Here is a 24,946-nt window from a genome sequence, read left to right on the forward strand (position 1 = left end):
ATACGAGATCTAACATGAGCAGTTATGTTCCAGCAGCCTAACTGCTGGAGCATTCTAATGAAATTCTCATCTACATGGAAAAATTAATTTAAAAATGCCATCACTGAAGTATAGATATTTGGTTAAAAGTAATATTCCATTGCTTTACATTCCAAAGACTAAAGTTTGAAACTAAAAAAAAAAAAAATAAATCACATTTTAAAGTGTGTATATTTGTGAGCAAGCTTGTATATGGCTGTGGAGGTTTTCTTTTTTGCTTGTTTTTAATTGTATTTGGAACGTAAGAATTCGATCAGACCACCCAGCTCAACATCCTATCTATAAGGAGTGCATGGTTATGAAAAGATATAAAACCCTGACAGATATAATACAATAAAGCATATCTTTTTAAGATCTATATAAAAATTTTGTTTTTAAAGCAGAATTCTCAAGCTAAATGTTGCTGAAAATTGAAAGATATGCTTTGATGCAAGGTCTTATACCTGGGGGATAATTGGCTGAACATGAGACAGCAACATGCCTTGAAGGCCAACAGCATCCTGGGCTGTGTAAGGAAGAGCGTTGCCAGAAAGTCATGTGAAAGAAGTGACCCTTCTCATCTGTCAGTATTGGTGAGGTCAAGCTGGGTCCAGTTCTGGGCTCCCCAATAAAAGCATGACATGGATGCACTGCAGCAGATCCAGCAGAAGATCACAAAGATGACTAAGGGCTTGGCCCATCTGACACAGAGAAAGAGGCTGAGAGCGGAGACTGCTCTGCCTGGAGAAGGCTCAGGGGAGATCTTGTCATTGTGTATAAATACCTCACAGGAGAGTTTGAAGATGGAGCCAGACTCTTCTCAGTGATACCCAGTGAAAGAACAAGACTGTGACGATGATGAAACTGTGGAACAAGTTGCCCAGAGATGTTACAGGATCACCACCCTTGGAGATCACTGTAAAAAAGACTGGACACAGCCCTGAATAGTGCTCTCTAGTCAAACCCACTCTGAGCAGAGCAGCTGGACTACACAATCTTTAATCTCCCTTTCAACCCCAATTCTAAAACTCTGTGAAAACTACTAATAAGGTACACCATATTCCCAGAAACAAACTGCAATACAGATAAAATAAAAGGTTATCTGAAGGCAGTCTTTTATAGAACAGTAATTTTAAAGACACTCAGAAAACTCAAAATACATATATATAAATATAGTAGTAATAAGTAATTTTGTTTCTGAACTCTGCATTTCCTGTCCTATGTCATCCCTGTCTTTCTTTGATGTTGCTCGCTGGATTCTCCTTCAGCTATAATTTCACAACTAACACTTCATTGTAGAAATCTCTAGTCTGAAAGAAGGCATGCTAACTAATACTTGTGTACCTTTGTAAACTGACTATCTCCTCGGTTTTGATAGGTGGAATCATGACATCTTTAACTACAGCAGAAAAGAAGGTCCTTCATGGGATATAGAACAGCTAATAAATAATTTTAGCTGCTAAAAGAAACTTGTTAATTTTTATGTTGCCTCTCTAAATTTCTTCACTTGAAAACAGTATCGTTAAGCCACCTATGAATTTCTCTGAGTTGCTAAAAACACCCGTTATGAGGACAGCTAATGGTTACCTGGGAAGAAGACAAACGCTGTAACTCTGAACGTCTCCCCCCTTCCTTCTTCTTCCCCCAGCTTTATACACTGAACAAGACATCACATGGTATGGAATATCCCTTTGGCCAGCTGGGGTCAACTGTCCCAGCTGTGTCCCCTCCCAACTTCTTGTGCCCTCCCAGCCTACTCGCTGGCTGGGTGGCGTGAGGAGCAGAAGAGGCCTTAAGAGCCTCGCAACAACCCAAAACATCAATGTTTTATCAACACTTATTTTTATTCCAAATCCAAAACACAGCACTATACCAGCTGCTAGGAAGAAAGTCAACTTCATCACAGCCGAAACCATGACAAGAGCATTTATCAATACCCTGAGCTACACCTCCGATGCCTGGGGCACTGGAAGCTACTACCGCAGGGCAGTCATGTTTCTCCCAGTAAGAAAACTCAGAGACTGATGTATTCCTTACGATGTTTTCCACATGAAAAGATTTTCAAAAGAGCACCTACAGCATTTTTGCTACCCAATGCACTTACAAATCACATGTAATGTGATTGCTAATGGTAGAAGAGTTTCCCTAGCTAAACAAAAATGCTTTTCATAAGCATCGCTTGCCAGTCTAGAGGACTCAGAAGTGAAGCAGATTTTAAATTGAAGGAAGTGTTTTAATTTCCTTCCTTGAAGTTAAAAAAAAAAATAAAAAAAATCAACAAATAAGTGACATAATCTGCTATTCCTCTTTTATTAAGGTTTTTTTTTATAAGATTTTAGATGAATAAACCTAACAAATTTCTATTAACATACAAACTAACAAAAAAACCAAATTAACAGTATAACTATATGATGTGGAAGCATGCCAAAATAATCCCCTTGCAAATCCTCATCACTACTAATGTAGACTCTGTCTTCCTTTACCTTTGGACTATTAAACAGGGGTGAAGGATTTACAGGACATGTGCACTGTTCAGTGATCACTACTGCAGAGTCTTTTCCCTCACCCACATCCAGCATGCACACTTGGAAGGAAGACGTTCATTTCCAAAGAACTACATATCACTTACTAAGCAGAAAACACACTTAAAATAACAGAAAATGGATCCTTAATTAATTATTACCTCAATCAGTTCTCATTTAATTGAAAAAGGTTTGATAGAAAATAACTGGAGAACTACATAGTTTTTCATGCTTCCCTCATAAGAATTCTTATCTGGTAGATGCAGAAGGAGAAATAAATACTGTCAGGCTCAGTTCTTCCCCTCTCTCACCATACCCCCGAGAGGAGGAACTCTATGAACATGGCTTTCTTCCCTTCACAAAGACATAAAGATGTTGAATGCCACAAGGATGTGGCATGAGAAGGGTTTCTTCAGTACATCCAGCCAATAGCGTGGTAAATGTTATTGCAAGAGTAGATGTAGCAGCCTGTTCTTCAAATGTTAGTGATCAAAAAGATTCATCAGTGACATTAGACAACAGTGTTCATGGGCTATAAGTGTATTTAAAAAAAAGTTATGTGGAAAGTAAGAGGTACAGCCTTATTTTTGGCTCTGCAAGGAAGATGGAAAAGAAAACATGAAACTAGAAAACACGGCACGCTCTTACTAAGGGGGAAACTGAAATTGTTTAAAACCAGTTTTAAATAAAGTCTTGCTTCACTTTAGAATGAATGAGATTTTAAAGAATTATGTAAGAACATTTTCAAAAAGCTTCTGCTACTCATAATGCTTTTTGATAAAGAGAAAGAGAGGATAAATCTAAATAGCATGTTGACCTGAGGAAAAAGAATCATCAGGATTCATATCCTCTACCTTTAGAAAACAAGATAATTAATGCTCCTTCCATTGTGTTGTAATCATTAAAATCACACATTCTTTTAATTAACAAGACACATGAGGTAAGTACAATTAAGGGAAAAAATTATTTCATATGCTGAAGCTACGTCATTATTAAAATGCAGCGGGTGTGTTTACAATCCAGATGAAAACACAATGAAAAAGAATGCACGGGTGCTTATTATCTGTATTTCCTAAAGCCACAAAGTTGTCTCTTGCCTATCTCACATGCCTGTTCATCTCCCAGCTCCTGTAGGAGATTCATTCACCTGGAATTCACTGGAGAGCACTAAATCAAATTTTGACTAATACATACTGCTCTGAGGCAAATTTCAAGATGCTGATTGATTTTGATGTCAATATAGCGTGAGCCATTGAAATTCTCTTTCCCAAATCTTTCCCTTACTAGTTTTGTAGGCCCACAGTCTATGCCTGCTGCCACTAATACTGTTTCTCCTGTTTTTTATGTAAACTGACTCAGTATCTTTGAGTTTATTTTGGAACATTAATACTCTTTAGGGAAAGACGGTTGATTATTGAAGGTAAAAATCTGGTACTTTGCCACACTTTATTCGAGCTAACACAGCGTCACTGACATTCACTGAAAATTGAGTTTCTGAATAGAGAGAACAGCAATATGTAAATGCCTGGATAATGCTGTAGGCAGATGCTTTTAAAATATATATTATGCATATATTTTCTTGGCAGGCTGTAAAAACTTACAACTCATGGATGTATCCACTATACTGAAATACTAGATAAGTTGCCTTGATGCCATATAATTAATCAGTCTGAAAGAAAAATAATGTTACAGCTGTTTACTTAATGCCTTTCTTAATACAAGTTACAGAGATTCAAAGAGCTTGGCCTTGAAAGGGAGATGGTTAAGATCTCTAGTGTCACACCTTTACGAAATTTTTTTCTCTCCCATCAAATAATTTGTAAGATAAAATCAATAGGTACACTTGTATAAGGGAAATAAAGCTGATCACTAAATTAAGAAAATTCTCTGTGTTTATTATGTTAAAAATGTATTACTTTGATTACTGCTGTGAATTCCCTTTCTCTAGGATTTGTGCTCTGACAGCAATTTAAGTTCAGAATCTTCTAAAATAGAAAGACTACTGAGAATTTTTGCACCAGTTCTTGTGCACCCAGATTTTCAGGCTGTACAAAGGAGTAGCTGAGACAGCCTTCAGTGTTCTTTTATCAACCAATATTGGCCGATTGAGAAACTTCCTGCTTCTAGTAAGTACAAATGTGCTTTGAACTTGAAAGTTGAACTGACACTTTGAAAATCTTTGTATACACAAGTTAGGAACTGTTTATATACTTTCACTTTTCTATTATCTCCAACGTATTGCCTAAGGCTTCCCTTTAATTAATAATTTTTAAAAGAGACTTCATGTGAATGAAACTTATCCTAGATGCACACAATAGCTGCAATTAAAGGAATACCAGATCAGTGTCTGTGAAACTACTAGGATTCTTCTTCAGACCAAGATACTTCCAAGTTAAGAATTACAAAAAATAGAGTTGCACTAGGCTACAACTTGCTTTGAATCTAAGTATTTTACTTTGATCACACAGGACCTAGTTTGTATCAATGCACTGTAGGAGCATTCTTTATAGACTGAGAGATACTGGCTATGCAAAACCCTATCTACCTTCCCCACGTTGTCCCTTGGATTTCTACTGCATGCACACCACTCTTCAGAATGGGCAAGCTTGAAAAGGAAAGTTGACAGCGGAGCCTCTGCAGGACTGTCCTTCGTAATAATAGTTCAGAATTCAGTATTCATACTTATTTTATTCAAAATGAAAACAATCATCCACCACAAAATGCAATATTAACATTAAAAACAAATAGATACATCTGTGCTTTTTGGATTAAACAGACTGTGGAAATAGTCTATAGTAACACAGCTAGTAACCAAAATAATTTTAAGTCACTGAAGCACGGTATACACATGAAGAAAAGCACGGTCCTGTTGTGGTTTAACACAGCGGGCAGCCAAACACCATGCAGCTGGTTGCTCACAACTCCCCACCCCTGCAGTGGGAATGGGGAGAGAATGAGGGGAAAAAAAAAATATAAAATTTGTACGTTGAGATAAAAATTTTCATAGGACAGCAAAGGAAGAGAAAATAACAACAATAATAATGACAAAAGACTGCACAAAACAGGTGATGCGCAGTGCAATTGCTCACCACCCAATGATCAATTGCCCAGCCCGTCCCAAGCAGGGATTGCAGGTTCCTGCCCACTGGGGAATCCCCGTTTATATACCGAGCATGATGTCTGTGGTCTGGAATATTCCTTTGGCCAGGCTGTCCTGTCTGTGCTCCCTCTCAGCTTCTATGGGAAGCTGAAAAAGTCCTTCACTTAATATGAGCATTACTTAGCAACAACTAAAACAATACGTGTTATCAACATTATTCTCATACTAAATCCAAAACACAGCAGCTATTAGGAAGAAAATTAACTCTATCCCAGCTGAAACCGGGACAAGTTCTAAATTGCAGAAGTTGCTTAACATTCGTAAGCAAATTTGTAACTCTTTTGAACAATAAAAGCAGGTTAAAGGACCTCAGAGCCCTCTAAGTTAAAACAGATCTGAAGTTCAGCATTCAGCTCCGGGTGAGCCACACGTACAATGACACGTGACCAAATAACAAACTATACAGCTGTGTAGATCTGTGAACTACTGAAGAATGTGCATTTGGCTGTACTATTGGTATTAAGTCTAGCAGAAAGAAATATTTTTAGACAATTTTTTCACCAAAATCATTCGGCCACAAAACTGTTAGTTCGTGTTGCAGTTACCATAAACATTTAAATATTTTAATTCTACATAGCAGCAAAAAGAAATGTAGATCTTTTGCTCTAATTAACTTTCTAAATTTTCAGATCTGTTAAGCATCTGATATTATTTGATCTAACTGCTGCTGAATTTGGTATTCTTGAAGAAATTTGGTCAAGGAGCAAACCAACTACGCAAGGCAAAGTTCACTTTACAGAACGCGCATATCTGCTGTCAGCAGTGCTCACAGAAAAGCTCACGGAACTTGGTATCAAAAGGTATTTAAAATGAACTGCTTACCTCATCCTCAGATAATATAGCCTAGAGTTTCTTCCAAGCCTTAATACTGTAAACAATACAGTAATCACAAAAAATTCCAGAATCATCCAGAATTCTGGTATCGTTTTAACAGGGAACTTTGAATAACTACGTAATAATAAAAACATGTGCAGGCAGTTGAATTAGTCATAATAATAGGCTTATATGTGCCAATTCTCTATTATTTGCAAAAAGCATTTTTACAGCAAGCCCCACATGAAAAGCCATTTAATCAATAAGAAAACAGTCTCACATTATTTGTAGTTTACACAGGTCCATATTAAAATCCCTAGAATTGTATCTTCCTTTCTTTTATAAGAAAGGCAATGAAAGGGGGGGGGGGGGGCGGGGAAGGAACAGGGCTTTTGAACAACAACAAAAAAAAGCAACAAAAACAAACCCAAACAACAATAACACCCCAATGACTGAATCTGTTAAAAATCAAGTATCACTGAGATTCCAGAAGTCCCTGCAGAACACGAAGCATTTATTGAAAATTATATTTAAACATTTTTAAAAATTTTCCTCTTTCTGATTACTAGTTATTAAGATACCTACCACTTTTATGAGTAGGTTTCCATACTGAAAATACTACTTAATCGTTTCTTGAAATCTGGCATTTTGACTGGATTTTCACTTGGTTTTTGACTTGTTAGTGTCCAGCAGATGTCATTACCACAGTGAACTCTGAAGCTCATCTCCCCTGTGTAACAACACAGCTTCTTTTACAGGATTACAGATGAGCTTGTTACATTGCTCATATGTGTAGTTACGGGTAGTTCTGTTGCTTCACAGGGTATAGGCTTTGTTAAAAATATTGTAAGCATTCAACACAACTTCAATACATGATCCACTTATTTGTGTGCCAGTCTCCTTCTTACAGCATGGGAGTCAACCGCCTATACAATCAGACTGAATAATTCATTTTTGCCTATACCTTATGAGGGTTCCTAATATCATCATAGAAGAAATCTGTTCTTTTAACTTATAAAGGTAGAACACAATCTAAAATCCAACTGTTATTTTAAACTATAAAACATCTCACTTTCCCTTATCCTTAATTAAATCAATGGGAGTTCTATGAAGTTTTTTATGGAGTCAATATAATCCTAAATGAAGAATAACATCTTATTTTTCAAATTTCATTTTAGGACTTCTCATTCCTACTCAACCAGTGATTTCCTTCAAAATAGCATTTATAACTTCTGATTTATATGACAAAAGCATATATCTCCCAACTCCAAATTCTGTTACTGTTCACCTCCCCCATGCTCATCCTTATCAGCAAATTGTACTGTATCTTATGGTTATTCATATATAGTATGAAATAATTTTACTGTGATATCTAAGTACAAATTCAGCTGCAGAAAGCTAATGTTGCAGTACTTAATCAATTGTGCTATATCTTGCCCAAGAGAGATTATCAAAGTTTTCTGTACCATGAAGCAAAATCCAGCAGAGCTTTTATTTCAATTGCACAAAATATATTCATAACAAAAATGTGAATTCAAGGATTCATACACTCAACTTCGGAAAAGAGAAAAATGCAGACACTAATTTCTATTAAAATATTATAAAGCACTAAATATTACAAAACATGAGCATGACAGCATGAGCATTAAGCATACCTTCAGGTTCTAGAAATATTTGGGATCAAATGCTACTCTCCTTCTCAAAGTTAGTTTTGGTGAAACTGGTGATAATTAAACCAATACATTAAAAAAAAAAACAAAACTAAGTACAGGGAGACTAGATAAACCAAACTGATATGGTAAATGGTAAAATGGTAAAAAATACCTTGTTTATTTTAGTATTTTGGTATGATTTTTGTTTTATGCACTACAGTGGACGTACCACGTTCTTTTCAATGAACTAGGCAAAATAACAACATGCAATTTCTATTACTGCTTATCATACTACAATATATTCATTTACAGGTAATAAGATTAGATTCACTGCTATTCTCATTTTGTAGGCCATTTTTCATTTAATCTTCTTATGTTAAAAAGGAGGAATTTCACCTTCATGCATAATAAAAACCAAACAATGTTATCTTACCAGAAGCAACACATTCAAGCATGTTATATTCTATTTAGTTGATTCTAAATGTTTATGTTTAATGTTTATGTTATGTTAGTTTATGTTATATTCTATTTAGTGACCAGAGAATAAAAAATGAGCATCTTACCTCAGACCAAAGATATGTGATTGTTCATAACTGAATAAGGAATGAATTTTAGCTTCTGAATTCAAAATTATAAGCCTGTCAATAATATCCTGCCGAAGGAAGACAAATGTAAAAAACTCATGTAGGATATTTTATTTTATGCACATATAGTAAACATTCCTATGAAACTATTAAAATGAGGCCTCTTATTAAACAGCAAACTGAAATTATTTCTGTAAAAGGGGCTTTCCACCATAACAGTCAATGGTAAAAAGAAACCATACAGAAGGTTAGAGGGAAAAAAAAAAAAACTCATTTAAAAAAAATAAATCACTAAACATACAAAAAGATCCTAGCATATCAAGTATTCTAGTTTTTATTTAGTATTAAACCACAACAAAAATGTTAAACTGGGGGTTTTGTATGTTTGAAATGTGTATAAATTTATTTTAATGAAAAGAACAGCAAATCCTTTAGTATAATACCCTTTCTAACACTTGTTAGTACTACATGCTTCAAAACACAGCCATTTATTTTCAGTGTAACAAGGCTTAGCTTGGATGTTGAGGTTTACATCTTTCATCATACAGCATCTCATGTAATAGACAACCACCTGTGGCTGCTTCCCACTTCTTCCACAAATCCAATCTAATTATCTTCCCCTCTGGTTCACTGCATATCCAAAACACTTCTGAAGAAATTATTTCATTAAAAGACCAAGAAATGCATAAAAAAATTCACTGATGTTATCATCTCAGAGACAGATTGCTGTGCTATGGTCAGAAGAAAAACTACAAAGTCTTATAGGCTGTATTTAAAAGTTTGGATTTAATCCAGATTATTTTCTCCACATTTAAGAATTATAGTCTCAGAGACAGCAGAGAGAGTTATTATTCAAATGCTTAGATCAATGAGTCATTTCAATATGATATGAGAGAAAAGTTAGGATCCATACTTTCATGAAATCAACCAAAGCTCTGTTTTTCAACACAGAGAAAAGTAAACATCACAAGTAAAACTCCCAGTACCAGAAAAGAAAAAAAAAACAAAAAAACCCACACTCTAGATCTTCTCAGAGTAAACTGTCTTCATAAAATGCACTGTTATTTAAAATACAGTGAAACCCTATTTTACCTAATAGATTTTTTTGGGTGGTAGGGGAGAGGGCTGTGAAGAATGTCCTTTTTCCACATGGTATGTTCACAATGAAATTCACAATAAAATAATTAAACTCTGACCTCAAGGCTGTTCATAAAATTGGTAATGCAAGCAAGGGTTTAGGGCTCTTTAGATATTTACAGGTGCAAAGAGTTAAATGCCAAGGGGTATTTCTCTGCCAACAACCTCCTTCTCTCATCTATACATCAAAGCTTGGAGCCTGCAAAAGAGTAGAAAGAGCAGGCAGAGACAAAGGACTACTGAGAAACAGACCAACCTGTGATTTGGGATATTAGTAAGGAAGGCAGTGAACCAGCTCCAGCACAAAGTCGGATCAGAAAAATGTGCAGATAAATCTGCAGTGCTCAACTACAGTGCATAGCTTAAATACTACAGGTAGAATGTCATCTACTTTGAATACCTAAGATACACCATCTAAATATAAACTTCTCCATGATCACTGCGGGGAATAAAAAAAAAAAGGCAAAAAAAAGAATTTCACCTGCTTAAACATGTCTTTCAAAGCTACAGATCTGGAGGGTACTTTCCAAGCCAGATTCTGTTGAATATGTGCACTGTGGAACCTCTCAAAGGAAGAGTGAAGGCAGACAGAAGGACCCTTATTCATCTGCTCCATTTTCTAAACTATTTTTATATGGCAAAGAGAAAAAAAAAAACTGGCATGTATTAAGAAAAATTTTCTTTAAGGGCACAAAATAAAAACCCGATTAGTCAACAGTTGAAAGTAGTAAAAGCTCAACTGAAAATCTGTTCAGTCAATGATGCAACCGGTTAGCCAAAAATACAAAGGAGGAAAATGTTTAAATCCTGTGTCTTTAAGAAATAAATGTCATACAAAGATGATTAAGCTCTCTGCATTATCAAATATAGTTCAGCATAAATACTACAAGTGAGATTCTGTGGCAATGTGACATGATTCAGAAATATAGAAAAACGAAGCACACAAAGCAATTAGGTCTCCTAACCAAGTCTTCTAGTGGCACTGAAATTGCTTTTACTTGGCTTTCAACCATAGTTACACCTGCATAAATTTTTTATCTTTAGCTTTCTGTAATCACTGCCCAAAACCATAGTTATAACAAATCTTTATGTCCGCTTAACCCCAGAAGTTTTCTGAGTACTTAGACTTAGCCATTATATGTTAAATTAACATTTGATGAACTGAATTATTTCCCTTCTGTTAACCACATAACCCTGGATGTCTAGCTTAGGCATACAAAACCCACTGTTGCACAGTATGAGATACAAACCCCATCCAAAACACCTGTAACAGTCCAGGGAGCTTTGAACAATTACATCAGAATTGTTATTTGTGGAAAACTAGAGAATTCTATCAAACTATTGAATTAATTCAAAAGCCAACACAACATAGGCTTTCAAAAGTCACGAAAATCATTACTTAAGACCAACCCCAATCTGAAAGCTCTCAAATATCTATCTCCCCTGCTGCAAGTGGCTCAGAAAACTTGACTGAACAGAACTATCCATAGGTCGACACACTAACATTGAGTGTATTGGAAAAATGAAATTTATCATCCCATTTTCTCCTGAAATCAACCAGTGTTACAAAGAAGAACTACAAAAATCCCTTCCAAACATAAAGTGCATGATTATTCTATACGCTGTCTAAACAACTTAACTACCACCAATCTACAGCTTGCACTAAACAAACTCTTTAACACAACAGCAATTCAAAGTGCTAGCTCATTAGAAGAAAGATCTGATTTTAACTGCCAGTCAAGCTCACAGATTAAATTTACCTATGCTTTGTAGATGAAAAAAAAAATAAATTGATTGCACTTGGATGAACTAATACAAAATAATACTAAATACAGAAATGGTAACATCATTTTTCTTAGGACTGAAATATGCCTTACTCAGTAACTTTCAAGTTAGTGATTTCTTCTGTGTGTGCATCATCTGTGCTATTGAGGAAGCCTGAGGTTTTGGTCTGGTGTTTTTTTCTTAATTTTTGTTTAAATGCACAGACAGTGTGATAAAGCAATATTATATAAAATACAAGTATAGAGATTTTCCAGCATGTATCTACATGCACATAGAGAGGTAGTTTTGTAGGCAAATTTTTTTTTCCATGGAAAACCACAATTCTAACACAAGTCATGAAAGATGATCTTTAAATTAGGCATCAAGTTTTATACCATCCTTAGGATTTCAAACTGAAAATTTAGGTTAACATGAAGTGATATGTGCATATACTGCCCTCATGCTGTATATAATACAAAATGCAGAAAATTTCAAAATCTTTCAGTAAGAAGAAAAATCTTATTCTATTATTACAATAACATTTTGTCAGGAAAATGTCTTCACAGAAGTATTTTTCTTTCAAAAAAAAAACTATACTTACAATAATATCTGTAGGTACTTCGCGGAGTGAATACATTGGTTTATTTGGTATATCTTGTTTACTCAGGAGCTCAAAAACTGCAGGGTAAGTGAGTAAGTTTATCAGAGACAGAAAAGGCTAGAGAAAGAAAAAAAAAAAAAGGAGGGACAAAAGGGAATGTTAATCAGTTAAGTATAACCAAATAAACTTTAAACATTATTTGCCATTAACTTTTAAGTTTGTTCTTATCCTTCTTTGTAGGCTGAACTTCACAGAGCTGGCCAAAATAAGACTGCAAACCCTAGCAAGTGTCTATATAATCTAAAATGGTAGTAGTATCTGTGAAATATGTATTATCTGTCGAATTTTACAAGCAATTTTGAAAATTATAATATTTTCATTATCACATAATTCTAAAATGTAGAGAGACAGCATACTCTAAAGCACACCACTCTCCTTGTTATTACTACAGTAATAAGAGACATGAACTGATGGCAATATTTTAAGACTTTCACTTTTGTCATGATTGTTATTTATTATTTTATATTGACTTTAACGGATCCTTGGCATTGTTACCTGCCGTGCAGTACAAGAATTCTTCCAGTCATCATTTGGCTAGTGTATTACACTAATTTTGCTCCATGTGCCAATAAGCAGGTATAGTCATGATAAAAGTTTACAGAAACGTATGTATCATCCTATCTGAAATACAGACGTGCTTTTTTCCATGCCAATACAGAAGATTTAAGTAATTTCTCACCTTTCGACAGCTTTGGTCAATAGGGTCAACCGGAGTAGACTTGGGTTGGGTTATCCTCACATCATCTTTTCCACACTCCAAAAGAGCCCATAATTCAGTTACAAGTGCCTTTATGAAACCTAAAACAAATTTTTCTTCTAATCATCAGAATGGCAAGAATACCAGAAAAACAATTTTCATAGTAAAAAAACATTTTGCACCATAATTCTAACTCAGATTCTTAAAATTCTCTACATTGTGGACTAAAATTTCATGAGATAGACTGCCTGAGTGTTACTCTCCCTGCTACTCTCAATCCTTTAGTCAAACTACCTTTCTGCAGCAGTCTACTATATCCAATCTAAAATCTACAGCAACAGTTAGCAAAGATTATTACACTGGAGTACAATATTTATATAACTGCCATGTAAATGAGCTGCTGACTGCTACAGATCAAGCTTTAGCTAGCATTAGCTCTGTGGTTTTAAAAATACAGATTTATTATAACTCATTAGTAAATGAAAACAGCACAATGAAAAGTTAAGGACTGGAAAAATCTTTTTAAGCGAAGCATTACTAGCTGAATTTAAAATGTTAAATGTTAAAATAGAAGAGAAAAGATAGCCATCCTACTCTGAAACCTCCAAATCTAAGTTATAGCTATAATACAAACTTTATATTCATTGCACAACTTCCTCTAAAGGTTGAAAATTAATGCTGATTATTTTTGGTCTACCATTTGTCTTTGATGCCAAGGGCCATAAGAAGCAGCAAGTTGGCTAAGAACCTTAAACAGCACAGATGGGTTACTCCTCAAGTAGATCTGCTCCCTGCTTTCTGAAAGATCCCAGAGGCATAAATAATAAGCAACTAACAATCAGTTTCCCTGACTGGCAGAATTTGCCTGCCTTTCTGACAGTCTTTCAGTCAAATAATTTTAATTACACACCAGCTGCTTCTAGATACTCAGAGAGGATATTTGCAACTTTTGTACCTTAGCAACTTAAGACAGTAGCTTTACTTTATTGGTAAGATTCTAGTTTTAACATAATGACTACCTAGACTGTGGGGTGGGATGGCAACAGTTGAGTTATCTCAGAATGAATGTGAAGGGACTTTGTGGTACAAGTTGACATAAGAGAATAATCATCAATTCAGATAATCGTAATTCCATCTCACTATTGTACAGGAGCGCCAATGACATTCAGGTCTTTGCAGTTTCTCAGTCTTTGAGCAGTCAGTAGCCATGGAAAAGTACATACAACTTACAGAAATTAACAGTTATTAATTCTGATCTGTAGATCAATGAGAAGCAATTGCAGATTGTTAGCAATCTATTATTTAACAGATATAAATGTCATCGTGCACATACAGGAAATTTCTGGAAATCTAAACCAATGAAGTGAAGATTTTGCTTAATTTAAGAAAAAAAAAAAAAACCACACACAAAACAAAACAAAACCCAGCATCAAGATAAGTGAATGAGCTAAAAGTTGGAAAGAATAAACTTCCATCAAGAAGAAATCAATAGACATTTAAGCAGTCTTTGCTAATACTGCGTAATTATTCCACTCAATGTTTTTAACATCTTTCTCACAACCTTTTTCTAATATGCAACACTACAACATGTAAGTATTCATAACAACATCATTCTTCAATTTACCTGAACTCTGTAGAGCTACTGCACCTGTTGGTGTTGTCGCAATTTGTGTAACAATCACTCTATTGCCAAACTCTTCATATTCATTTGTCTGTTAGTAACAAATATAAAAGCACAGTGTTAGTTATTCAAAGGACATGAAACTCTCAAGTGATCTCTTAAATATTGATCTTTCCTGTACTTGTTTACAGAATTTAATCCACTGTATGGTTACACTTGAACAGTTCATAGATATTATCCTCTCCAGACTTACCAGGGTCAGATTCCAAACCAAACATCTTTATCAAGTTTGTTAGCAAAATTTAAACGCAAAATACTATGGCTGAAACATGCAGTATCAGCAAAGAATAAAAACGTTAGTATTATAATGGCTTATGTGCACATTCAGTAGGATGTCTGTATCATCATGGTTTTTTAAAATGCATATTATCTGATTTTTGGTTACATTTCATGTATTGTCTAGTATATCTAGATTTCAACACCACCTACCAATGTGGTACAGAAATATTTGCACTTAGAAGAAAAAATAAAGAAAAGAAAAAAATATTTTGCTTAGTGTTTCAAACTTTAGAGTAAAAAGTCAGAAAAACTAAATAAATATCTGACATTGAAGAAGAGTAACATCCAACAAACTTGTGTGGCACCAGTATGAAAGATGATAAGCTACATTTTAAATTCATTTTTGCAGAACTTTAGTGACAAAATTATTTTATTATTTTTCTCTCTTCTTTTCTTTATGATAATCATTCTAAGTAAGAAAAACTATACAGGCTCTATGATGCTTACCTGGAGTTTTTTTGAGAAACTGCTGAACATAAAGTTCACACAGTCACTCATGGCACCTGTACTATGAAGCAGAAATAGTCCTTTGGGTGTGGCAGAAAAATTTAGCAAGGCTTCTAACAAAGTCTCTTCCCATAGCAAACTACAAGAATAGCAAAATAATAATTTTTAAAAAGTACGTAAAAAAAGCCTGGGAAAAAAGAAAAATTATGATTTCTAACTTTGAAAAACAACAGTTCATTCACTGAATTCTATGTTTACTCCATATGTTTACGTTAGTTTTAGAAGGCAAAGTTGTAATATGTATTAGACTGTATTTTGTACAAACATTCCAACTCATCCTGGCAGAACTAAGGTTAGGTAAGAACACAGAACAGAAAGATGATGTAATGGGGAACCCAAAAGGCCCATGCCATCCTTAAATGACTTATGAGTTACTATTTGACTCTAGACAAGTCTTTTAGGCTATTAATGTGGTAGTTACAAACTGGCAAAGCAAGCACAGAATTTCTCATCAATGTAAAAACACTATGAAAAATTAATTAAAAGGCATGTTTGAGTAGATAAAGGCTCCTGCTACAAAAAAAGTACAGAATTATGAAAATAAGATGCTATATATACACAATAGCTTCACATACTAACAGCAGTAAATGGAAAATATTTTCTACAGACATGGTAGGAAGAACACCAATTGCAAGAATAAAGTCTGCCCTATAAAATATTCTATGCCCTGAAAAGGAAAAAGTGAAGCAATTATATCACCATTGACTAGGTACCATCACTAGACTCACGTGATCCTGCTTCTCTGATAAGCATTTGCTTACTGGATTCTCACCTCTAGTTCTCATTTCTCATTTTTGACTCCTATCATCAGAAAGCAGCAAGTGGCTTTTCTGGTAGCAGTCAACCATTACCCCAAACTTTAACCACTTCTGCAGAATCCCTGCCATTCACGTTCAGAAGCAAAAATTTCCCCCAGAAAAATATAAGCACGTCTTGTTCCATAGTTAAATGAAAAATCTAGATGCTAGAAGGAAGTTGCAGCTTATGTCAATGGTAGTGATTAGTAACAGCCTACTCAGTCAGTGCTCTGTATCCCTACATTTCTTTTTATCACTAGATTTGAATTGCTGTAACCAGTACACGTGTCACCACCACAGACCAGAGTAATAACTGCTGAGGTATCTTTGCAAATTACACATGAAATCTACAGTAAAGTATAACCAAGATTCTACTTAATTAACGCGGTTCGGCATTAACACCAACATCAACATGAATTTTCAGCCTGACAAATACTTGTATATTTCTCATCTCAATGCATACAAACTTCTATACAGGGACATTAAGTTTTAGTATAAAAGGAAGCATGCCATTCACTTAATACGTATAAGGCTTTCAGCCAGAATGATGCCAATCTTGCTGTATAATATTTTGAAGGCGTGGATACCATTCAGCAGAACAGCCACCACATCAAAGCCATAAGATAAACTCTGATGGCTATTTTCTTTTATGCTTTCTAATTCACATTTACCTCAAACCAATTTCTGTAATCAGAGAGAATCAATCGTAAGTCAATTTTACATAGATTAGACACAACTCTGTAAGCCAAGAAAGTCCTGAAAGGTCAACAACAATTTTGTAACTCTACTCGGACCTATGCTAGGATGACGTCAATCTCTCTACCTACTCCTACGCTTTTGGCAAAAAATGACAGGGTTGTAGATGCCTCAACTGTGGCTAAAGTAGCAGTCTGTGCTCATACCTTTGCATGTGCATAAATTAAGCATCAACTTACATGTTTTTGGACTCTAGACTTATTGATGGAGTCGAGTCCACACGAGTTACAGGAGTGGTTACTCTTTCTGAAAGCAAACTTGTCTGTAAAATAAGAAAATAAAATACCTCCTTACTGTTTATTTACACCATTTTTAAACTCCAGATCTTGCTCATTCTCTCATTATACATTAAAAAAATAAACAGTGATCAGGTTGTAGTCTAGCATTTGGCACAGAATACACTATTCCACTACATTTTTTTATTGCAGAAAAGCTTATTTTTTATTTTTTCCTTGGGCATAAATAATTTTAAAGCTAGTGCATTTTTTAAAAATTTTATTAAAATTCTTAAAATAAAAAATGCTTGCTTTTTACTTTTTAACTGGAGACTCCCAAAGCAAAAAATCAGTATTAAAAAAAACAAAAAAGAAAGAAACCAACCAAAACAAAACAAAACCAGAAAGCAATACTGTAGTCTACTTCTGTCACAGGTAATGGAAATAAAAGCCTCTGGATTCAACAACTTAACACCAAATTTCTTAAGTAATTATGTGAATTTTTATTTTATTTATTTATAAAATATATAAAGGTATCTATGCCAGTATGGGTATAATTAGAGGTAAAGACATAAATATATATACATATTTTTATATTTGATGGAGTTTCTAATTGAATTGATATTTGAAAATAACTGGGGTCAAACCCACTGTATATTTAAGATGAATGATTTAAGCTGATTTACGTTTCCAGGGGTAAAAAGCACACTGCACCACTAAAATGAAAGCGAGCAATCATTAGTTTACTCTCTTATAAACATCCTCTAATAAATCCACAAAAGATTCCTACATTAAACTAGTTAGTCCTCCTGGATCTGTTAAGTTCCCCTCTTACTATCATCTGTACAAATTCTGTCCCAGAATTCCAGCAGACTCTGTCAAGAAAAAAATTGTTTCTGCATCAGTCTTAAAACTCCAGGAGATGCGCAAAATAGGAGGAAACAAACTGCCAGTCTATCCATTAAGAAACTCTCACTACTGCTTGGATAGAGTCCAAAGTCCACCCTTTTTGCTACAGTATAAATGGCAGACTATTTTATAACTGCAGATGCTTTAAGATTGAAAAATTACAGAAAATAATTTGAAAACAAATCAAGATGGCAGAGTTGAAAATGTGACTTTCCTGTATTAACTTGTCAATTCCTGTAATCCTGAATATGTAGATTCCGCTTCAGTCTCAACTAGACCTCCAAAGCAACGTGAAGAAATGGCATTTTGTCAGCTAAATGTTTCATGATTGTTTTTAAATTCGACACATTCAGCCCTACTTAACTTGTAGGTGTCAAAACAATTTGTCTAAATGATGTTCTATACCATAATAAATGATTTTAATGTGCAAAGAAGTCTTTTGTGCATGTGCAAATGCTGTGGCGCTTTAGAGCAAATAACTGGAAACGCCCATCAAAAGCATGTAACAGTCTGCCTGTGATAAACATTAAATAGAGTAACAGGTTAGTTCAAGTGAGACTGACTAGTTACACAATAGGACAGCACAGAAAGACAGACACATTGTTGAGTTATGTAAATTACAGCACGATTCAAGTGAACTGAACTCCTTAATTCATTGAAATCCTAAAGTTCTCAATGCAAGGAAGAACCTAAGTTTCAAAACCAACACTCTTTGATGAGAAAGTTTACTGTGATATGACTGTAACTAATGATATATTTTCTTTTCAATCAAAATGTATGCTTTCATGATACTATTCCTATATAAAAGCAGTGAGAAATACCCACAAGCTGGTGACTTAAGTGTCCTATCTATTCATGTTCTATCTTTCTAATATTTTCTGCCTGTTTACATTGTGAATGTATTTTTAAATTTTCTAATCATAATAAAAGCATACATCATTTGACAGGCAAAACAGCTGTTCCATTCTCTCTCCCTTGCATTCAATATTTCTCCTGCCTCTGCACCTCCAAAAAGAATCTCTAGCTCTTTAGACCGTTTTTATTTCTAGCTTGGTCTAATCCTTCTCTAAGAAAATATTTTACAATCACTGGAGGAAAAAAAAAGAGATGGTTCCATTTTTCAGTATGAAGTAAAACAACACACGTAAATTTTGGCTTTACACTAAGAGTTCTAATACTTATGGTTTAAATATGCTTTCATTTTAGCTGGAAGCCAAAGTTGAAACTTCGTATGCTACCTTTACCTGAATATTGCCAATCTTATTTTAATGATTCAAACATTTGTTTGAATTTTACTTCATTGTGAACTTTTTGAAAACTGCTCTCGCAGCATCTGCTGTCATTTTTCCGTCTTAATTAAATTTTTATAGTAATAGATAAGAATTTTCACACTGCATACAGCTATCAGAACAATAAAAATAGAAAAGCTTAGGGAATAAAGCAGAGATCCATAAACTTTGTTCAGTAAATTTGTAACTAAAGCAGAATATGCAGAAGTGTTGGACCCAAGCTCTTTCATGCAGAAAAAGCATTAGACTTGCAATCAAACTGAAGTTTTGTAAAGACACTACGCTCCATGAGATATCCAAGTACACACGTAAGACAGGAAATCCTGCCTGGCACTGCTCATTATGGTCCCTTGAGAAAATTCCAAGGGCATCTAACTATTTAAGTCAAATATTTGGAATTTCGTGTTTGTTTTTTTTTTCCTCTCCATATCTCCCACCAAAACTAATTAGATTAGCCTAAAAATTACTAAGACCACATCTCAGTAGTTTTCTTTTTCTTTCAAAATATCCCAAATCAAGAGTGAAGACCAGATCTATGCTGGACACTGGCTATCAAGACATCAGGTAACCTCTAGCATCAAGGACAATGTTTAGAAAGGAGCTGACCTATGAACCATATGTCTATGGATGCATCTTGAGAGTTCCTGGTTTAATCTTAAGGCACAGAAGTCTCAAAATAAGCTTGTTACATTCATGTACAGAAGGAAAATTTGAAAAGCAGAACTTCACTTTTAGAACAATTCCAAGCATCATCTCACTACTTAAATACAAGCAACCTGAAGCAAAGAAAAACTATTACATAAGCTGAACCTCTACACTAAGATTTTTCCCAATCTTCCCAATCCAAAACAAGATTTACCTTTTTCCAGGCCTCTCCAATAGATTCATGCAAGCCATAAGGAATTAGCATCTGCAGGCCTTCACACGTTCTGTACATCTGACGACATACAAAAATGAAAGCTCCTTTAACAACTGGCAAAATCTTGGATCCAGATAAAAGAGAAATGTTGTCATGAAGGAGTTTCTTCGTAAACTGAACAATTACATGAACAGCTGCAGGACTAGAAATAAAATAACACTTTTAAAATGTTGTTTTGTAGTCATCAATAAAACTCGAAACAAATCCTCTGACTAAACTTATTTAAAATTTTCTAGGGGAAGAGAAACTAGGACCCACTATGGAGGTACCAACCATATTATAACTTGTAACACCAGTCAGAGGAAAAGAAATGTACTGCAAGTGATTTTACTTGGGCTACAGGTCTACATAAAGCAAAAATGCATCCGCTGTCTTCCATCCAGCCCCCATAGCCATGAACTACACAGACTGTATTTTGTAGGAGTCCAGCTGGGAAGAGTAACAAAACAATCATTTCAGATTCTAGTTTATCAGTGTTAAGGATATCACTACAAAGCAAAAATTTGTCCTTGCTCTTCCTTTTTCCTGAGATCTTCACTTGAAGTCTTCCAGGCTTGCAATGCAAAGCACAACTCTTTCTCCAAAACACTATCTTTTACTTCCACATCCCCTTGAAAAATATATGCAACTTCTTAGAGTCCTCCACTTAGAAGACATACATTTCACAAATTTTCATGACCTGCAGCTTAGATATTTTTAAAGGCTAGTCTCAATTTTACTGCCCTGTTTCGAGTTTTAGCATCAACTAACAATATAATACCCATAGGATCACACAGATCCTAAGTTAGGTACAGTGTTACAAACTTCAGCTTCTGATACAAGATCTGTCTCTACTAGATGTATTGAAAAGTGAATGCTACATTAAATCTATGCTTTCAATAAATTAGGTTGATTTTTAACGTTCATTCTAAAAACAAATAAACAAAAACAGGGAAAGGGTCCTTTGGCCTGAACAGCAGCACTATTAATATAAGGGAACTACATTCAGAGAAAAGAAAGCTCTAACATGAATAAGAGAAACAAGTAAACCACGGAAATCTCCCTTAATAAAAGTATTTCTTTAAATTGTCATTTCACCTGGTTATACACATAAATGTCTCCCTAATACATTCTCTAAAACACTACTTTACTTGATAATCAGATATTTTACTCCAAACATAAACAAAATACATCACGTTACAGATAAATGAAAAAAGAGAAAATGAGTCTCTTAAGGCTAATGTAATTCATTAAAGTACTCACTAATGTTATTCATTAATCCACTCTTACCTATCTTCTCTGGCAGTTTTTTCATTTTCTCCATAAAGAAGAACAGAAAGACCATCTTCTACAGCAGCAATCCTTGCCAAAATATCAGCTACATCAATTAAAGTGGTTTCAAGAGAATTTATATACACCTATTTGGAAGACAGAAAAAAAGGCTTTCAATTCAATGCTTTTGTGAAAGCTGTTTATTCAAGTCTGGCTGATGTACGTAGAACCTGAAAGTCACCTTTCTGATGACTGCTTAATGGCTTAAACAAAATAAGTAAACAGCCTATGTTCAAACACCATCACATAGAGATCTTCATCACAAGTGGCAGTAATTGTCACTTTTAATGATTATGGCAGAAGTTCAATGACTGCACAGATATAGAGTTTCTAAACTCCTTTTTCTCTTTTCCCACGAATGTGGAAAGCCTCTTGATATGCCATCTAGGGATATAAGAGCAATACCTGAATCAAGGTCAGAAACACGCTAACTCCCTCATTGCTGCATATGCATTTGCAACTCTTTGGCTGGAAATGGAATTCTAGTTCCCAAGAAAGTCTGCCCCACCAGAGCAAAACAAAAGTCATCTGCCAACTCCTTATTCACTTCAGAGCACTGCATAGGCACAACTAGGCTGTAATCGCTCACTGGGATTCAGACTGTTTGCTCTGGTACCACCACTAATGAATGTACTACCTGAATTAATGCTAAATTGGCCATTGCTCATTAATAAGTCAAGTCAATATTCCAATAGTAGACAAACAGAATATGGATATTCCCTGAAGCACCTGTGAGGGACCAGCAAGGGCAGGATGTTCTGCAAGGGACAAAAAGCCAGGAACTGAGTGCGATAATGGGGCAGGCAAAGGCAGTGGCTTGCCATCAGATGAGAGGGCAGTCCCACCATCCCCAAGCAAGGTAAGTAGATGAGATCCAGTGACAGTAAATAGGTTCACCCAACAGCCCAGGTCCCCTCAAGAGTGAGGAGGGAGATCCAAGGTTAAGGCAGTCAGTGAGTCAGGGTCTGCTCCAGACACAGCCCAATGATCAACCATGCAACTGGATCTACAGTGACAAAGCAGGTCTGAAGCAAAGCAAGGGAAGAAGTCATGTCTGTGGGTCAGGGTACAAATCAGGGATACTAGGCTTCCATGCTTCTATAACATAGTGCGGGCAAGGAATAAGGCTATTACCTACGTTGGTCCTGAGCCCAGGCTACCAAGCCCAGGGGAGGTGAAGTAATGGGGAGATGTGCTGAGGGCCTGACAGTAGACAGCAGCTGTAATTCTGTAATTCTTGTTAGCCAGATGTAATACAAAACAATTTGTACCTTCATTAGAACAAATATGACACCTTCCAGATTCACAACACATAACTAACTGACTACAGCTACTGTGCATTAAATATGCCTGAATATGACCTGTTTTTTTTAAACAGACCAGTTACTAAGTCACAAGAGGGCTGACAAATTGTTAACAGTTCAGCTACCTACAAGAAGCAACTAAACATAGCAGATACGCGCCCCACCCCCCCCCCAAAAAAGGAAGAACTGCTAAACATTCAGATAATTTCTTTCTTAACTACTCACATATAATAAAGAAGAGAAACAATTGTATATGCTTTAGAACACCATGTGACCATAAAAATTGCCTGTGGGATTTCACAGGCCTCCATCACAACAAATCAATGATTGCCCTAGTACTGTTTTTAATTTGACTATCAGTGTTCAAAGCATGTGCAGGCTCAGTCATTTTTTATACTTGAAAAAATTTGCACTAAATTTTTCCAATGTCCAGTAAAAACAACACGATTTAAAGTGTTAATCTCGCAAAAGCATCCATCCTTAAAAATGCCTAAGTAATGCTACTGTACTCAGTACAGATGCACATAGAAGAGCTAAATTATTGACATGATCGAGTTTTTGCAGGACTACAGTTTTAAATTTTATAGAAATGCATACTTTAAAATATTTACTTGGAAACTGAACTGTGCTGAAAAAATAATCAGAAGGATACTGACAAAATTGAACTTTAAGAATGTAGATGAGGTATTTAACTTAGGAACCAAGACTGTCTTTGCAAAGCATGAGTTTCAGGAAGTAAATTCAAAACCTCTCAGCCACTAATTTCTCTCAAAAAGTCTCCACATGTAAGAGTTCAGGCTTCTCCATGTGCATTTCAGACTGTCAGCCTCTCTATTTTAAGACTTACAGACACCTAGATCAATTAAATCATCTCAGTCAAAACAAAAACAATAGGACAGGCTGAAACTATAACTACACTTTCAGGTACCTAATGCGGTACATAATGTTTCCCAAGATTTTTTTTTTACACCTATAGAAATGTTTAAAAAAACACCCACCCAAACTCTTCCTTTTACCAATTCAGAAAATACTACTTTTCCATGAAGAATTACATATTTTACCTATAATAATTATTGAGAACACTTAACTTCAAGTTGCCAGCTGAATTTAAAAAGGAATGAAAGTAGGTTGCCTTTTAAATACCAGATAGAGCAAATAAGCACCCAAGAAATATCCAAAAGACATACAAAAACGTTGGAATAAAAAAAAAAAAAAAGATTAAGCAATGTGATTTACTCAAGGGAACAGTCTCACTAAAGAACAATTTTTGCTACTACTCACAAGATTTTAAGAAAACAAAGTTTGTCAGACCAAATATAATGACAGCCTACACTATTTGAGCCATGCTATAACAGCTAATGTAGAAAATTCTACAGAACTTACCATGTGACTAAATCTTCTACATAGAAAATACAGAAAAAGGATAATACTCTATAGATTTAAAAAATATTTGAAGATTACTACAAACCTCTGTGCCACTTAGTAAACTTTGAACAGGATGAAGTAGGGCATCTATCACTGCATCCGTATATAAACATTCAGCAGCACATCCTGTTTGATCACACAAAACTTGCAGAATCTCCATAACAAGACTTGCTGGAGAATAATTGTCTGGTGAATACAAGAAGTACATGTTTATATTTTAACTTACATAAACATATCTATATGGCTTATGTAGATGCTTCTGAATTATAATTTTGTTTAGCACTGATTTAGCATGGTTAGAAGGAAAAAGGAAAGATAAGGGAGGAAGGGAAGAGAAAAATCTGCACAAACTATGGACACATTAAAAGTTGCAAAAGAAGTTGCCACATGCCTCATTGTAATTATATAGATTAACATATATTAAAACCAAACATTTACCTGTATGTGTTGTCAAAGCTGTCTTTGGGTAACTTGGAGAGTAATAAATAAGCTGAGTAAACAATACCAACAGATCGGTTATGGATACACTATCTATTAAAAAAAAAA

At 35.0% G+C, this 24,946-nt stretch overlaps 1 protein-coding gene across 1 annotated transcript in view; it reads right to left on the minus strand.

Moving 5' to 3' along the window:
* The window catches only part of TBC1D32 (TBC1 domain family member 32), an 80,011-nt gene that overhangs the window by 38,161 nt on the left and 16,904 nt on the right, over positions 1-24,946 (minus strand). The window contains exons 14-23 of the mRNA XM_074150340.1: positions 24,839-24,931; positions 24,444-24,586; positions 21,630-21,757; positions 20,301-20,502; positions 17,208-17,290; positions 15,416-15,554; positions 14,633-14,720; positions 12,991-13,109; positions 12,252-12,368; positions 8,729-8,817 (exon numbers count right to left, since the gene is read on the minus strand). Of these exons, the coding sequence (XP_074006441.1) occupies positions 8,729-8,817; positions 12,252-12,368; positions 12,991-13,109; positions 14,633-14,720; positions 15,416-15,554; positions 17,208-17,290; positions 20,301-20,502; positions 21,630-21,757; positions 24,444-24,586; positions 24,839-24,931 (1,201 nt within the window). The remainder of the gene's footprint in view (positions 1-8,728; positions 8,818-12,251; positions 12,369-12,990; positions 13,110-14,632; positions 14,721-15,415; positions 15,555-17,207; positions 17,291-20,300; positions 20,503-21,629; positions 21,758-24,443; positions 24,587-24,838; positions 24,932-24,946) is intronic.

This window comes from Numenius arquata, chromosome 7, assembly GCF_964106895.1.
Source record: "Numenius arquata chromosome 7, bNumArq3.hap1.1, whole genome shotgun sequence".
Classification (NCBI taxonomy): domain Eukaryota; kingdom Metazoa; phylum Chordata; class Aves; order Charadriiformes; family Scolopacidae; genus Numenius; species Numenius arquata.